A 17,554-nucleotide genomic window follows, 5' to 3' on the forward strand; every position below is an offset into this window, starting at 1 on the left:
GACAGGATGGATGCTCCTGGGACAGACTTCCAAGAGAGCTTCTTTGAAGTGCCGTGTGGGGTTAAATACTCTTCAGCGAAGAGGGTCACAGGCAAGGGCCCCGTGAAACAGCAGTTCCTAAGATCATCTTTACCTTCCCTTAGGATAATATACCCCAAAATACTTTGCATCTATAAGATGTATACATCACTGCAGTTCACGAAACACAGTCTGCTGCCCAATACATATCTGCGTTGTGTGGCTCATGAAAGGTCAAAATCTACTGAGTAGGTGGTAGCAGAGGTCCATAGCAAGGTCTCTGAGCAGAATGAGGTAAATCTTCACTGTCAGCTACAAGGAGCACTGCATGAAATTGTGTGCGAGATGACACCGTCAGGTTTTCTTTTTAAGTTTATGTATATTTACAAAAAAGTGAAATGTGTTAGAAGAATAAACACTTTTTTGTGGAAACCATTTTAGAGAGGAGAATTTGGGCTGGGAAAAAAGGAGAATGCTTTTTATTTTTTGTTCTTCTCTACTGTTTGTATTTTCTGTAGTTGACACATTATGACTTTAATATTAGAAACCCGTTTTAAACATTAAAAAATGATGTGTCAGTGTTTCATGCTCATTAAGCCTGATAAAGGCTGAAACCTGTGTAATGTAGGGATACAACAGGCGCTTACTATGTGCTTGTTGAATGAATCTAAATTATTGGTTAGATGAGCAGGAGCACACATTTGAGAGCTCTGCAATCTTCTGCTGATGCTGGGAGTAATAGTAAATACCCTGCAGTATGAGAAGCACCCTGGAGGCGACGCCCCAGTCTACACTGCTGTCCTTTCTCAAAACCACAAAAATGTAAGTAATCAGGTTTACTTAAGCAAGTGGAGGTCTTTGGGATTCTATAAATAGATGCATATGGAAAAAGGCCAGTAATTTTAAGGCCCTGTCAAACTATAACTGGCAGGAGGAAGCATAGAAGAGATGAAATAAGCAGAAACAGCCCACTGAATGTGCAGTTCCGCAGTCAGCTTCCATCCTGCTTCACGTGGCGGGTCCTGGCCTTGTTCTGCTCTCCAGCCTGGTAGTCCCCGGCTCCTCCTCCTCCTTTAGTGTCGCCATGGCTGACACTGGACAGCCAAACAAACAGAGGGGAGTGGCTCAGAGGAGGGAAACAAATAACTTAGTATGTGGACAGAAGGGTTTAGCAGAAGAACAAAGGGCTTAGTACATGGACAGTCCAAGTATTAAGACAAATGTTCCTTAATTTCTTCTTTAGGAGAAGAATTTTTGCATTTCTAAACAATGAGAGACAGAAAAAAACAAAGAAACAAGAAAAGTTAACCATCACCTGATTATATAAGACAAAAATGCCTCGTTCCAGAGTAGCCCTGTGTTTTTTGGCTCAAGGAAATAGGAAGTTTACTCGCTGGCGCCCAGGGAAGGCCAAGGAGAGAAAGCCAATGGGAGACAGCAGGGCAGAGTGGCCCATACCAGGAAACCACTGGCAGGTGGGGAATGGGCCTCCCCACAGCTACAGGCACAGCTTCCATCACAGATTGCGTTTCCTCCACTCAGCAAGCGACTTCCACAAAAACTACAGCTCCTACATACATTAATACATTTCTTTTGTGGGCAAGTCTTCTTCAATTTACACCTTACTTCCCTGAGAAATGGTGCAGATATATCTACGAGCAGTCATCACACTGGTCAGTGGTTGATACTGAAAGGCAAGTTTGCTCAGTCTTCCAACAAGACCTAATCTACAACAAGCTGAGATTTAAGAGGACATTTAAGTAAATGTAAACACCACTTGGTCGACTTTCACAGTGATCATCAATGATGGCAGTCTATGGAACACAAGAAATGCAAAACCACCTTTGCATTTAGAATAAGCTCATCTGCCAATCAGATGTCACTGATTTTTCATTCATGTCTCTCGGCAATTCTCCTCAACTGCTGAACTGAAATCTCCACTTCTGAGTTCCTTAAAACAGCAAGAGTGAAGTCAATTACACGCTTCCACCAAAGTCAAATATTTACAATGAAAATCATTTGCCTTGGGCTGGTGCGGTGGCGGTAGCTCACACCTGTAATCCCAGCCACCAGGGAGGCTGAGGCAGGAGACTCTCTTGAACCTGGGAGGCAGAGGTTGCAGTGAGCCGAGATCATGCCACTACATTCCAGCCTGGGCAATAGAGCAAGACCTTGTGAAAAAAAAAATTAAAAAAAAAAAAAAAAGAAAGAAAGAAAAGAAGAAGAAGAAAAGAAAAAAAAAATCATTCGTCTTGATGTTTTTCATTCTTGAATGGAGGAATGGCGGACAGATCTGTGGTAATCCTCTGGACTGCTGATGTGTTCCGGTAAATCGTAGCCCCTCAGGAAATGTCCACTGTTTTGCTGAGCAAAATAATACAGCTGTCTGGCTAGCAGAGGTTCTACCTTTAATAAGAGATTTTAAAAAGACATTACTGAGATATCCTGCAACTGGCTCACTATTAAATAGCACTCAGATTCTAAGGAGACAGTAACGGGAAGCCCAAAGTTACGTGCTAGAACACATTAAAACATATTTGGAGCCATCTAAAGAAGGAATTTTTTGTTAGTCCTTCCATAGATCAACCTGTAAAGAAGTGGACAAAGCTACTTAATTCTGGGTTAAAACTGCTACTTTCAAATCAACTGCCACTTAAAATGTACATTTAACTAAAACTGAATCAAATCAAGTAAAGTGATCAAATTAAAAGGAAGTCTGAGGTCATCTGCAGGGTCATCTTGACCAATGATTTTGTTTTTCCACAACTGCAGTTTGAAAGAAACAAGGAACTCATCCTGAATGATTTGCTTTCTAGGTAATCTGTATAATTCTAAACCAGAGATAAAAGAAAAAGAAAATAAAGTTCAACAACAACACTACTACTATTGCGGGAAAAAAGAAGTTAATTGGGCTCAAATTTATCCTGTCTGGTTATTAGCACGGATCACACTCACCAAATAAAACAAAACGAGACAAAACTAAACACCTTGATGTTCAGCTTTTCCTGAATTGACAGCATCTAAGGCAAGCTGAATGCTCTCCATCAATCATGCTATTAGAGTTTGTATTTTATATATAACGACCTAAGCAAAACTCCTATGTAAGTACCTGAAATTAATTAATAATTTTTAAAAGTGGAACTCATAGGTGTACAAGTGTGTTTATTCATATTATGGACCACACAGCTTTGTCTTTAGGATGAGGGATCATCTTGGGATCCATCTTTGCCTCACTTAGAGGACCAGAACTTGCATACAAGTCACCCTTAAAATTAGATTGATGTGATAGCTGATCATCAGCTTCTTAAATGCTGCTTATCAATGCCAAGTTTATTCAGTAATTTGGCAATTCCTATTGTTAACAACATATCAGTTATTATTTCAACAATCACATCAATTATTAAGTCAATCACTGGAGAGAACTCATGAGAAAACTCCTGAGTCTATGGGATTATATATTGGTTGGTCGGTCTTTGTTTTTAAAATCAAGAAGGGGGGGTTGTATGTTCAAGATTAAATCATATTTCATTTCAGTTCTCAATGAGAAATGACATCAGACCTAGAATCTGATGGGAATTTTGATGCGATGGGGTGTAAGTTTATCTGGTATTGCTCACTATCCAAGCCTATTAATAACAATTGCAAGTTTGTAGCAATGTGAAGTTTTCAAATTCAAAAGTCTTAAGGGTTAAAGATTCTGTTTTGTATGGCAAAGTAATGCTTCATCTTATCTACAGAAACATTTTCTCATAAAAAAGAAAACTCTAACCCAAATCCTAACCCTAACCCTTTAGCATGACTTGCCACAGTTGAACCCATCCTGAACTATGCTAGAGACCATTATGCGACTCTGAGCTACTTGAATTCCTTGAAACATTTAGCATCTTTGAAATATCATATACCCAATGATTAAATAATTTCTAAAATTCCAGAAATAAAACAGGTGCTAGGACACATCTCCAGAGACGTAAAAAAGGCCTCCAAGGAATGGACAGCTTCCCATCTGGGAAAAGCTTTTCCACTGATTGAAGATCCACTAGCTAGATAGCATTCTCCAAGCAGTCTTAACATGGAGAATTTTAAAGGGCAGCTTTCACCATCACTCTTTTTCGATTCCCATAAAATGGAAATATGACAACTTTCCTGAAAAACAAAAAAGATGGGGAGGGTGGGACCCTCCATTGGGGCTGTCCTCCCTGGTTCTTTGATGAGTAGATCTCAAGTCTGGGAGGAGCACATGGGTCCCCACACTGCTGCTCACTGGACCACGCTTCCTTCCTCACCACTTTAAGGGTTGCGCTTATTCTTCCAGGTCGTTTGACATTTACTTTTCACTTGGGACTTTTCTAAATGAGACTCTGCTCTTTATAAAGAACAGGAAGCCTGTGTGCATAGTACGAGTGTAACTGAGGACTCACGTGAGCTGTGATGAGCTTTCTTTGCCTCTGAGGGTCTGGAAACTCCTCTCCAAAGCACAGAGTCACCTGGAATCTTGGCAGGGAGCGGCCGTGGTGAGCAAACGCTTGCAGCTCTGCAGAAGCCCACAAGAAAAACACCATGTTCAGAAACCCTTATCACCAAACACACCAGGTTAAACAGGAAGCAAGAGCTTACTGTGATTCTGAACACTGCAAGAGAAATGAGCACTCTTTATTTCCCCAAGTAGGGCTCCTGATGTGAACACCCCACATACAAAATAGCATATATACGTTCATATGGATGCTTTTCCCCCAGGGCCCTCGGTCTCCCTTGATTCTTCAAGGAGAACTAGTCAACAGCTTTAGAAGACTGCTTTACAGCATTGGACCCATGAAGATTCAAAAGGTAGCATACCACAGTGAAGCTGGCAGAGAAAGAACAAGAAACATAGTCACGCAATGGCAAAAGACCAATTTTGCCACGGACAGATTTTCATTTAAAAAATTAGAATGTTTTGACATCCCAGGATAATTTTAAAACCTCATCCCATCACTACAGAGCCCAGCATCTGAGCTACTGCGGACATCCACAGAACTCAGGCATCGCAGAAAATACGTAACGTCAACGTGGTGACTGAGCAGCAGCCATCGACAGCTGTGTCCTTCCGTCGCTGTGCCTAAGCTCTGAGCTGTGTAACTCTGAGTCGGCTTCTTGCCTGTCTCCAGGGACAGAATAGTAACTTGACACGAGTAGGGAAGCAGGGCAGCCCCTGCCCCACCTCCCCCTTGTGGATATATACATATGTATCCCGAAGCCACCATGCCTACCCAAAAGATGCGAAATGGACTGGAACATTGTTGGGAAGGCGTGCCCTCACCCCGTTACTTTAAGCCCATGCCGCCTCTCGCGTACACGAGACGAATCTTCTGTCTGTACCTACAGTAAGAGGTCATGCCCGCAAAAGAAACGATTTGACACAGGAGCTGCTAAAGCTTCTGCAGAACAGATGCGTCCTTATCAGATACACACCCTCGGCCGCACCCAGGGGGCTGTCCCTAGTGCCTGCACAGACCCTGAATGGGGAGATATCAGAGATCTCCACTGTTCTCTTCAACTGAACACAAGTTTCTAGCTAACTCACAGAACTATTTGACTTCCTGCTTTTTTTTTTTCCAGAATTCAAATCAAACCCAAACGACTTAGTCAGAATGTGTAAAATACATTTACATTCACCGTGATCTGAGACAACACCTACACAGGCTAATCAGAGTGGGGAGCTGGCACAATTCTCTGAAAAAGCGTGCCTCCAACCCTAGATACCATGAGAGCATTTGATGGGAATGCTTAATTATGCAGAAGCTGGTCGGCACGGCTGCTGTTTTTACGTTCACAGCATCCTCCTTGAACCTCAGTGAACACTTTGAGGTGAGAGGTTGCAGTGGGCAAAGAGCACAGCCCTTGGTTACAGAGGAAGGAATAAAAGCCAAGACTAGCTCTTGCTCACAGATTAATAGTAAGTTCTAGGCATGTGAGTTTGCAGCCGAAGGACTCTCACAAGCGTCCGCCCTGCCTGTGCTGTCTCTCACGCAGTGCACCTGTGACTCAAAGTGCACCTTCCAGCACTGAGTCGCTTAGTCACCATGGAGGCTCTACTTCCCTAAAAATGCCTGGCAAGAGGCACTCAGAGAGGCCAGTGCCAGTTCCTTGTGACACCTTCATTAGAAAGCCCCCACCCTGTGAGGCACCGAGGTCCAGAGTCTTCAGAAATCCAGACCCACTGGACTTCAGTCTTCCTGTCCCATGTGAGCTCTTCCAGATCCCAAAGCAGACACAGGAGATGCTGATGGGGGTCCCCACAGTTGCCCTTCAAGTTCCTTGGTCCCCCATGAACACTATGCCCAACCCCAAAAAGGATGGGGCCGCCCTGACTGGGGCTTGGGGATACTTCTGCCACTTAGAATGAGACACCTGCCACCGCCTCGGGGAACAGCACAGTTCTCCCTCTTCCTATTGTCAGCCTCTGTGAAGCTTGGTTATCTTTTCTCTTTGCTTTTATTTTTTTTGAGACAGAGTCTGGCCCTGTCCCACAAACTGGAGCACAGTGGTGCGATCTCAGCTCACTGCAACCTCTGCCTCCCGGGTTTAAGCAATTCGTGTGCCTCGGCCTCCTAATTTTTGTTTTGTTGGTTTTTTTTTTTTTTTTTTTTTTTTTTCTCTAGAGACAGGGTTTTTCCATGTTGGCCAGGCTGGTCTCAAACTCCTGGCCTCAAGTGCTCTGCCCACCTTGGCCTCCCAAAGTGCTGAGATTACAGGCATGAGCCAACACACCTGGCTTGAAGCTAAGTTACCTAGGGACATATTTGCTGTGGGCACCAAAAGATAATTTGGATAAGTTTACAAAAAGATGGGCCACTTACACCCAAAAGTATGAGCACATGTCAACAGTGCCAGAGCACATAGATGCGTCATATTTTTATTTTAATCAGTTGAATGAAGAAGCACTTTCAGGAAACGGGGAGGCATGTGAAAAATCAAAGACACAGGAGTTTGTGAAGGGGTTCAGGAAGAGGCAGGGCTAGGAAGAGACAGAGGAAGAGCTGGCAGTGAGCTGGCGGGTAAACAGCTCCCTTCCACTCGGGAGGCTCCTTCCACCTCAACGACTCCACGAAGCCTCCAGGGCACTGTGCATGACAGGGCCAGGGGCGTCACAGAAGCCAGCCAGAGGCTTATGGAATTGTCATGAAATCCAAAGTAGAAAACAAAACTCACTAGTTCTGAAAAATATGCTTAGAAACGTTCGTATCACAGAGCCGACTCAAAGCACTCTACTGGAACCTTCCCTGTGCAAAATCAGTTCAGTCCACTCCACCCTCCATCCCACTCGTGGGGTGGCATCTGCCTGAGGGTGACACATCTGACAACCAAGAACGTTAATAATAAGCTTCTAACCTTTACGATTTCTCTGGGAACCTGGAAAGAGCCATCACATCAGCAGACATGTTTGTTGAGATCATAGTGCAACATAATGGAACTGTGTTAAGACGTGTGACTGTTTGTTGAAAACCAGAATTGCAAAGGTACAGCCTGAGCCACAGTCCACCTGTGCTCCGGACTCTCTGCCCACAACAGAGCCAGACAGATCTCTACTGGGGTCAATGCCGGTGGGCACCAGAGTCCACAGAGGGAAGACTTCAGCCTAGGATGAAGGACCCTGTCATTTCTGACCCCTATGGTAGGCGAGCCATCACCACCTCCATTCTAACAGATAATGAGGAGCCTTACCTGACAAAAACTGCTGCGTGTCAAAGAGCTTGCAGGTCTGGTCTCTCTCCAGTTTGTTGGGCCGGTCGTTGCACAGCGCCAGGGGCCCGTCCCAGTAGATCCTGCTCTGGCACAGTCTTTTCGCATAGAGCCCGTCCGGGGCCATCCAGAGGACCACACCCCTCTCCAGGTGGCTCAGCAGCTTCTCAATGTTTTTCCTCTGGCCATTGTCCTCTGGATAGGGGAACAGGACCTGGTCCAGGTTGCTGGGGTCGTAGGTGTGTCCATGGGAGATCCGACAGCCCTCGGGGCTGGACGTGGTGAGCTCCTTCACGAGGATTTCCCGGTAGTACAGGCAAATGTGCAGCCGGCAGTCTGCAAACACAGGGCGCCGGAGTCAGTGCTGGGGGCCAAGGACACTGCCTCGAGGCCAGTGGCTCCACAGAGCCAAGCACCTGTGGTGGAACTCTAGTGTCCCACATGCTCCATGGAGAAGCACAAGGTTCCGGCATCAAGGAGGCCTGGGAAACGCCGTGCGCCCTTGTGTCCCCCAGACAGCCATAGGCAGCTCGAGCTTGGTCAACACTTAGTGAAGTCCCGTGGGAAGAAACCCATTTAACTTGTCTAAAGCTAGCATATTTCAATTACATGTAGCCAAAGACTCTTTTTTTAAGGGAGGAGTGTACCTTTCATTAATTTTTCTTGAAAAATAAGTTGAACTGAGAGAGCATCACTATTAAGAACTTACTAAGTCTTATTTGTGAATGATGATGACAGTGGTGATGACATTTAAGTCATGTGTCATGGAACAAAAATTAATCTTTACGTAAATCAGTTTTTACTTTGGAGGAAATGAACCCTAAGTTTAATTTCTGCTAGCAAAAAAAAAAAAAAAAACAGTATTTCAGAAGGGAAGCAAGTCTGTCCACACACCTGAAAGTTCCCTGAAATAATAACATGATATCATTTAGGTAAAAACCCAAGTGTGTGTACATATATACAAATTACATATATAATCAGATGCTCAGTTATATATGTCTATATAATTTATATATAAACACATGCACATATACATATTAAAGGGTAATCACTGAGGCTTTAATGGTGATTTTGGGGTGGTAGAATATGATGCTTTTATCTTTCATTTTTGTTTTTCTGATTTTTAAATTAGTTTTCCACATCGGCTATGTGGTGTTTTTATCACAAAATTCTTGTGAAAAGAAAGAAATCAATGAGAAAAAATACTCTAAAGTTCATGTAAAGTCTGCTGAAATTACCACCGGGCTTTGTGCTTAAGTTTGAAAAGAACTCTAAAACTGTGCTCTCTGAAACTTTAAACAAGATGAATCCATTTACAAATGTTTTGCTGATTTCAGGAACCTCCTTGAAACAGCGCCCATGAGCTGAAATAATGAAGCTAGGTTTGCACAAGCTCCTCCGCCGGCCTGCAGGGGAGCAGCACAGGCAGAAGGCGGCTGACACTGGTAACTGTGTGAGACCCCAACATCAATGGGAATCACAGTTCTCTAATAAATGTGCTCATGGCTGATCATTAATCTGTATTATGCATACCAAAAAAAGAAACCCACAAAACTCTCTTATTCCTCAATAGCAGGTTTTGAGACTTAACCGACATCACAGTCTCAATTCTCTGCTTCCACATACTGGCTGAGAACGAGTCAGACAGTGCGCCCCAAAGAGAGTGGGTGTTGGCCATTCGAGGTGATTCTCGGGGCAGGTTTCATTTCGTTTAATGTCATCAGAAATCACGAGGTTGCAGAGATATAAATAGCTGTTTATTTCCTACTCTTCAAGCACCCACACAAGTCTTAGGTGTTCAAGAAAAGGGTTTGAAAGTTTCTAAAAACAAACACAAGCCTTCCTGCTCAGAAGCACCTCCTCCCAATGGGCATCCTCAGTTACTCATGAGCATCTCAGAAAACAAGGTGCAAGCCTCATTCAGAACTCAAAAGGGCTGGCAGGTGAAACTCCAGCTCACCTGTGAGCAACCAAAGTGTCGCAACTCTCGTCTCCCTGAGACCCTCGGCATTTAGTTAGTATTTTTCATCACTGGATTTTAAAGATGCCAGAGGGCAAGATAAGAATTGCAAACCTTAACTATCTGTTTTTAATATAAATGCAAATCCCATTTAAAAACAATCTAAAATACTATCTAAAAAGTAAATATACATATGGCACATATGCTTGGCAAGCTTAAAGGTGCCTTCCTTATAATAGGTAAGATCTCCATGGTACAGGAATTTTTTTTAAATAAAACTTTAAAAATCAGATTGATTCCGTATTTGTTTGCAAGCTATATTAAAGTTCAGAGGAAGATCAAAATATGCATTACTTTGAGGCATATCAACATTATAGAGATGAGGGACCAGAACTAATGTCCCCAGGGAGCAGGGAAGGAGGACTTTGTGGCTGAACCAGGAAGAATGATCAGCTTCGCAAAATGAGATGCCCTTCTATACTTCGAAGCAATTGTTTCACATTGTGAGAATATTGGCTGAAGAGGGGCCCTTGGTGAAGGAAACTGGAGTGTGTGTACATTCCTAGAAATCTGGAGAGGTGCCAGAGAAGAAGCTGAAATGACTCCATTCAAGCCAGTGGCTAAAACTGGCAGCAGAACCACAAGCTGGCTTCTCATTGCTAAGTTTTCCAATGTTGCTCCTAATTCATTCTGGTGACCTCATGCACAGGATGCGTCTACATCAACTCCAGACCCCAGGGGGGAGCAAAGCAAGAGTCTAAAGTCCCATTGAATCCGCCCAAAGATGACAGCGCTGGCAGCAGAGGCTGGCCTCCTATGGTGAATCCAGAACCAAACCCTGCACTCACCTGAGAGCGCCAAGGCTTCGGCAGACCTTATGCTTGGCTCTGTGGGGATTCCAGGAGCCTGGGACTCAGGTGGGGCACAAGCATAAAAGGTTCCTGTCACCTGGCAACCTGCATTTGCAAATAGAAATCAGATGATGTCTAGACAGAGAGTCCGACGCAGTGCAGGTCTTCCTGGGGTGTGTGTGAAGCCTGGGAAGGAAGAGGCTGGTGCCCAATCACCTTCCCACCCATGCCCAGCACGAGTGACTAGCAAGGCGCACTCTTGTGAGGCAAAGATGAGCCGGGGACCAGCTGGAAAACGGAAGCTGAGGGAGAAATGAGCCAGGGCGCAGCTTTGGGAGGAAACTCGGAGCCCTCTCTCTGTAACTGATCACCAGGGAGACTGGGGCTCAGAGACAGATGATGTGATTTGTCCTTGTTCACACAGCGGGTTCACAACAGAGCTGAGAGCTCAGGTCTACATGAGTTTGTGCCAAAGAGCTCAATTAAAAATGAACAAATTGTTTAGACTATGTCTATTTTTCTTGCCTCTTGTGGGTTAGGGAGAAGACAACCATGGTCCTGAAGACATGTGTGAAACATGAACGGAGGAAGAACGTAGCACCGAACACCTGATTCTGCTGCCGCTTCTTTTAGTGTTTCCAATGCTGCAAGACATGTCTCCACCTATTCCATCATTTTGCACACTTCTAAGCATCGCCTCTTTCCCGTAGAGCCAGAGCACTGAACACAAGTCTGAATTTCAAAAACTAGTTTTATGTGAGCCGATTCCTCCACTACCATATTGGACACCAGCCCTTGCTGCAAATCCCTCCAAGAAAGCTAACACAACTGAATTCTGAGCTTTTTTGTGAACATGTCCCTCAATACAAACATTAAATAGCAGTACACCTCTTCACTACCTGCAGCCATGGACAGCCTGAACATGACTGGGAAAAAAGGCCAAACTGTGAAGGAACAAATATTCCTAAAACATCCAAAGGGTTCAATGTGTTGACCCATCTCAGGACTCCTATTTAAGTAACTAACTCAAAAGCCCTGAAAGCCTGAGTTCTGCAGCATCCAGCACAGCATTGCGAGATTCTTGCTGCAGCTAGCTAATGAGTGCTCCTGCTGAGGGAACTCGTTTTGATGTCTGGGGAACTCCTGAGGGCAGGGGACCACATCTAATCCAGAATCAGCAAGTTTCTCTGGGACCCAACCGTAGGTAGGTACTTGTAGAGATGTTTTATGTGTTTTCCATGGTATTTTTGCATTCTGTTTTTAGTATCACCTCTAATACCAAGAGTAACAACAATGAACACACAACAATTCAAGAGAAATATACCAGCTCAAAAATCTCCCAGCATTTCTACTTCCTATGAGCTTCCACAATCTCCTCTATATACATAAAAAGAGGGCTGTTTTCCACTGCCTGGAATGATCTCTGTGGTGTTTAAATAAGACCCCATGAAGGGCAGTGCCTGGCATGGATCCTGAGTGTAAACTTGGCTCTGGGATGCCACCATCCCACAGGACTGAGAAAATCCTCCTCTCACCTGAGCTGCACACACAGCCTCCAAGAAGGGGAAAGAGTTTTGGTGCTGCCCGGGACAAACCAGGATTCACCATGGCCCATAGTCAGATTAGCTCTTCTGTTTCTTCTGCTCTGGTGTCTCCCTTACCATTTTCACAAGCTGGGCCTTGCCAGTGGTGGCCGCGGTGTCCAAATGTGACGGGACATTGGTACGGGATTTCCGGGTGCGGCTGATCAGGGACATAGTCTCTCCAGCTTCGGTCAAGGGGTGGCATCACGTAGTTGTGAACCTGCTAAAGGAGCACAGGAGAGCCTGAGATGAAAAGCACTCTGGCACTGAGACAGGGGGTGCTCTTATACCCTCCAAACTCCTCAGGGAATCCCTTTTCAGGCTGACAGCTGAAGCATTTCATCATCTGAAAAGACTGGAATGAATCGTTCATCACACTAGGTGGAAACACCCACAGAGGGTCAAAAAGGACAATGGAGACAGTGTTTCCCTGTTTTATGTAAAGCTTCATCATATGGCTAAATCCGGCAGCAAAAGTACCACAGGGGAATTTGCCTTCCTCTACCCACCAAAGTGGATAAAAGAAAGCTGTCATTCACGTCAAGAAAGCCTGAAGAGATCAGCTGCCCTGTGGTTTCACATGATAAGGCACTACTTCCAAAATCTTCAACTTCCACAAAAGGTCTGTTTCCCAGAAGACCTGAGAAGCATATTCCAACAGGCAGACACGCCCGACCCTCCCCTACTTAAAACCCACACCAACAGCAGCGCCCTGTGGAAAGTGAAGCATTCATTTGGTGACCTGGGGTTTTGCTGGGCTGTTGGGACTAGCCACAGCAAATGGCAAGTTCTGTTGTCTGGGCTGCTATGGTTCTCTGGCCATGTGGGCAGCTGGTCCACACAGCCTTGCCCTCAGGGTGCCCAGTGCCCTCCACCATACCTGGGCTGGAAGCGAGGGGTAAGGCGCTGTCATGGTGTAGGGGTGACTCATGGACATCTGCGGGTCCTCCAGGGTGAGCTGCTTGGCTCCTATGTGTTTGGGGAAAAGGGAAATGGCACAAAGTGAAAACAGGAACTGACCTAACTAAATGTCAAATCTTGTAAAAATACCTAAGTGTTTAATTCTTAGAATGCATAACACGGTGTTGACAAATAAGGTAATTTTCAGTAGCTCCCTTGGGAAGTTATTTGTTCATGCCATTACACTGATTTTTTCCTCAAGGTCTTCGTTGTATAGGACAGGTAGAGGAATACATGACAGACAGCATGTGAATGTGCCTCATGACATAAAGGACCCCACCAGCTAGATGCTTCCCAAGTGATCACCTGAAGGATTTCTTTGAGATGCCAATTCCTGGGCTCTCTTCCAGACACACTGGTCAGAATCGTCAAAAGAGGGGTCCAGAAAGCTTACTTTTAATAAGCACCTCAGCTGACCATGTTACACTTTTAAAGTTGACAGTGTTTTACCGTGAATAGTAACTCATTACTCCTCTTCTGCAAAATAGTTACTCATTGAAGACTCTAAGATAAGCAAAGCTTTAACAAGTTACCCAGGTTATTTTCTTTTTCTTTTAAGACTAACTGGAAAACACATATTCAATGCACACACACACACACACACACACACCCATATATGTTGAGGTGTACAGTGTGATTAACTCTCCTATGCTAAACACCACAGGAATTTCAGCTTGTGACCCACATAACTCAGGCAAGGAGGCTGGGCTTGACTGTGAGGCAGAAGGCAGTCAGGCAGCACAAAAGGAAAGCTAGAAAGTGATGCTCAGAATGAAGTTAAGGGGCCTCAAGGATCTGGCTGCCTCTGTTGTGTGACCCTAATTCAGGAAAGCCCCTACCTTTTTTGGCTCCTTCAGGAACAATCCTGTACACTTTGTACGGGTCTGAGATGTCCAGCTGGCTCCGCTCAACCAGTTCCTCAAAGTCATTGCTCTTGTTGAGAGCACACCGTAAACGTGTCTTCCAGGTGGGAGGGTCTGGCTTGTCGATGCCTTCTCGGAACTTTCCTTTAAACAGTGCCCAAGCCTGGCGGTCAAGAATGAAGAGAATGAAAACTCAAAATATGGATCTGAGTTTTTTTGTTTTCTTTTCAGAGACAGAGTCTTGCTGTGTTGCCCAGGCTACAGTGCAGTGGCATGATCATAGCTCACTGCAGCTGCGATCTCCTGGATTCTAGAGATCCTCCTACCTCAGCCGTAGCTGGGCCCTGGGCTTAGAGGTGCTCACTACCACGCCTAGCTATTTTTGTTTATTTATTTATTTATTGCAGAGACAGGGTCTCACTGTGTTGCACAGGCTGGTCTGGAACTCCTGGCCTCAAGGGATCCTTCCACCTCATCTTCCCAAAGTGCTGGGATTACAGGTGTCAGCCACCATGCACAACCAAAAATACAGATATTTTACAAAGAATCTTGAAACTGTATTTCTAAAAGAAAGGATGATACACAGGTCTTTCAGATTTACACTGTTGCTCAAAATGCAAATGGAAAGACCCCAGGTATCCCCTAGGAAAATTATTTTCCATCTCGGACCCTATCACTGCCAAGTTGAAGACACACATTTTCTGGGTGTTTATAAAAGGTAAACTGAGATGCGGAGGTTCCTGGAGGGGGCTCTACCCACCCTCCTCAGTGTCTGAGGTGAGCTTGCCTAGGACTAAGGACAGCTGTGGTGTGAGCTGCCACCCACAGGAGACATCTGGATGGCCACGCAGCTGAGGCACCGTAGAGCAAATTCAGACCAAATTCCCGGAGGAAGTCCCCTTCCCTTGCTCTGCCCACAGGTGGGGGCTGGGCCCAGACGCACAGTTCTCTGGGTAAACTGCCTTGGGGGAAAACAGACGTACACACGTGTGTGCACTTACGCAAATGGCAAGGGAGACAGATCCAGAGAGAGGCCGGAGTTTCAGAGCTATGCAAGGGATGTTTCCAGAGAGACTTGGAAAGAGAGAGAGAGGCAGAGACAGACACACACAGAGAAAGACACAGAAATGGGAGCACCCGAAAAGAGCTAGCAGGAGAGTGAAGAGAGGCTGACCTCAGGAAAAACATGCAGAGAGAAAGACTCAGAGAGAAAGCAGCGAAAGAGAAACAGAGACAGCCGCACCAGCGCGGGACGCACGGAGAGAGACAGGGAGACCCATTGATGAAGGAGGCAGACCCGGATCCGGAGGCAGGGTGGGAGGCTTGCGTGGAAACGGGAACACACAGACCAACAACCGAGAACCCTCAGGCTTCTGACCGCCCTTCCCCGGACCAAGCCTCCAGGAGTCTCCCTGCAGTCGCCACGCGCTCAGGACTGGGACCCGGCTCCCGGCCTGTGCACCCTAAGAGCTGAGGCCTCCTTTCCTCCCGTGGCTGCGGGCGATGCTACCTGATGCTCCCGCCGCCCGCCCGTCCACCCCGCGCAGTTCCCTGGGCTCGCCGCGGAGTCAACGCCGGGGAACCCGGGCTCTCTGGGCCCTCCCGCCGCGCCCCCGCGGGCTCCCTGGGCCGGAGACCTTGAAGAGCGCTGCGTCCTCTTCGCGGTTGTAGTCCTGCTTGCCCGCGTGCTTCCAGGGGATGCGGAAGATGCTCTTCTCCTCGTTCTCCCACACCAGCCCCGGGTACTTGCCGCTGTCGATCTGGTCGATCAACCACTGGCGGAGCTTCCCGTTGCCACAGCTCACCGCGCTCATGCCGAACTCTCCGCCTCGGCCGCCGCCCTCCAAGTTCATGCCCCGCGTGCCGTCCGCGCCCGCGCCCGGGGTCCTTCGCCCACTCTGCTCTGCTGTGCACTGCGCTGCGCTGCAGGGAGGAGAGCTGCCCTTCAGCCACGAGGCACAGAGTTCCGGGCACCCAGCCCCCTATCCCGTGTGGCAGTGACCACGAGGCCCTGGGGTCTTTGAGGCTGCGAAGCACGCGCGAGCCGTGTCAGGGTCGCCAAGGCCCTCTGGACGAGTCACCTTCGCGGCTGGCCCAGGCGTATCCCCTGGGCGGGCACAGTCGTCTGCCTTCCAAGAGCCGCCTCGAGAAGGCCCCCACCCGCCTGCTCCCCTCTCCACTCTGGTAATGCACCGGCAGCCCGAGGGCTCCAGAGGCGCGCCGCTGGCTTTGCACTCTCTCCCCATCTCCCAGCCGCCATCCCTCCTGACCCTCCGTAGGCACTCACTTGCAGCCTCGCTTCTCTTCGCCCACTCCCAAGTAGTTTCCCGCCCCTTTCCCGCGACTCTGTCAGTTTCCACGCGCTGGGGACCCCGCCTGCCGCCAGGCGTTCAAGGCGCAACACCGGGTTCCTCCACCCTCCGCTTTGTCTGCTCGAATCCCGACCCTTCGTCCCGAATAGGACCCCTATCCCTGCCTAGCTAGCGGGAATTAATTGGGCCCTGCAAACAACCAGTGGCGGACAGCGGGGGCTGTAGCCCAGTAGCAAGGGATTCCGCCCGCAGAGCGTCCGCCGGACCCCAGAGCAGGCCCGGGAGGCCGAGGAGGGGAGTGCGCGGGAGAGGGCAACGCCAGCTGCCTGGACGGCAGGGACCGCGCCAGGCCGGCTAGGCCATCGCACGCAAGGCTCGAGTGACCCAGATGTGGAGCTCCTCCTCCTCCTTCTCCGCCAGCGGGTGAGCGCCGGCGCTGAAGGCTGCGGTGAGTTGGGGCCCCTTAAAAGCGAAGAGCAGGGAAAGGAGCCTGGGATTGGGGTTCACGGGGTCGGGGCTGTTCCTCGCAGGCAAGTGTGCCATCCTGTGTGGGTGCCTTGGACCGCCCCGCCTCAGCCACTCCTGGGGCCCCAACAGTCCGGTTAGCTCATCCCGTCCAGCGTGTAGCGACCTCGGGAGCGCTCCCGGCTCAGCGAAGATGGGGTGGGAGTCGGAGCTCCAGGACCGGGCGCGCTCCCTTCCCACTCCAGAGCCGGGGTGCCCTGCGTTGCCCTGGGGATCGAACCTCTGGTTCGCGCTCCAGGTCCTCTCTGTTATCAGCCTTACACCCCTCCTCCTGCCCGACTCCAGGCCTTACCTCGCCCGGGACTCGGAGCTAAGGGCAGCGGTGGGTCCCAAGATCAAGCGGTGAAACTGAGAGTGCGAGGTGGGAAAGAGGAACTTTATAGAACTTGAAAGGCGGGGCCTGGAGGCCTGGGGCGGGGCCTGGGGCGGGGCGGGGCGGGGAAGGGCGACGAGTCCTGCAGGGGGCCGGGGGTTGGACTGGCGAGCGGGACTTTGCAAGCCGAGAACCGGAGCCGGACGGGCGAACCCCGGGGCCAGCGCGAAGGCTGGGATCTGCCGCGGTCGGGTTGGGGTTCCCGCGTCCTTGGCGACCCGCCGCGCATCGCGCTCGGAGAGCGCACCTCCAAGCTGGGCGCGCGCCGATTCTGGGACTGTTACTGGGCCGTTTCCCGCGAAGGGCGAGGTGTGAAATGCGAATCTCGCCTTTGCGCCAGGACCTGACAGGAGGCCAGTCAATCACCTGCAACAGCTAAACTGCAGCGAT

At 48.1% G+C, this 17,554-nt stretch overlaps 1 protein-coding gene across 4 annotated transcripts; it reads right to left on the bottom strand.

Annotated features, from left to right (window-relative positions):
* Window positions 1-536: 536 nt before the first annotated feature.
* Window positions 537-17,155, bottom strand: IRF4 (interferon regulatory factor 4). 4 transcript variants are annotated; one of them, XM_032250116.1, is made up of 9 exons: window positions 17,084-17,155; window positions 15,592-15,877; window positions 13,931-14,117; window positions 13,012-13,100; window positions 12,210-12,351; window positions 10,546-10,653; window positions 7,720-8,073; window positions 4,437-4,549; window positions 537-2,424 (listed from the first exon to the last, which is right to left on the bottom strand). In XM_032250116.1, the coding sequence occupies exons 2-9, from the start codon at window positions 15,805-15,807 to the stop codon at window positions 2,281-2,283; spliced, it is 1,353 nt and encodes a 450-aa protein (XP_032106007.1). In that variant the 5' UTR covers window positions 15,808-15,877; window positions 17,084-17,155; the 3' UTR covers window positions 537-2,280. The 4 variants fall into 4 exon arrangements, with proteins under 4 accessions (XP_032106007.1, XP_032106006.1, XP_032106009.1 ...); XM_032250115.1 differs by having other exon boundaries at window positions 12,210-12,354; XM_032250118.1 differs by lacking the exon at window positions 10,546-10,653 and having other exon boundaries at window positions 12,210-12,354.
* Window positions 17,156-17,554: the final 399 nt, after the last annotated feature.

Source organism: Sapajus apella, unplaced genomic scaffold, assembly GCF_009761245.1.
Source record: "Sapajus apella isolate SASKATOON/1434 unplaced genomic scaffold, GSC_monkey_1.0 scaffold70, whole genome shotgun sequence".
Classification (NCBI taxonomy): Eukaryota; Metazoa; Chordata; class Mammalia; order Primates; family Cebidae; genus Sapajus; species Sapajus apella.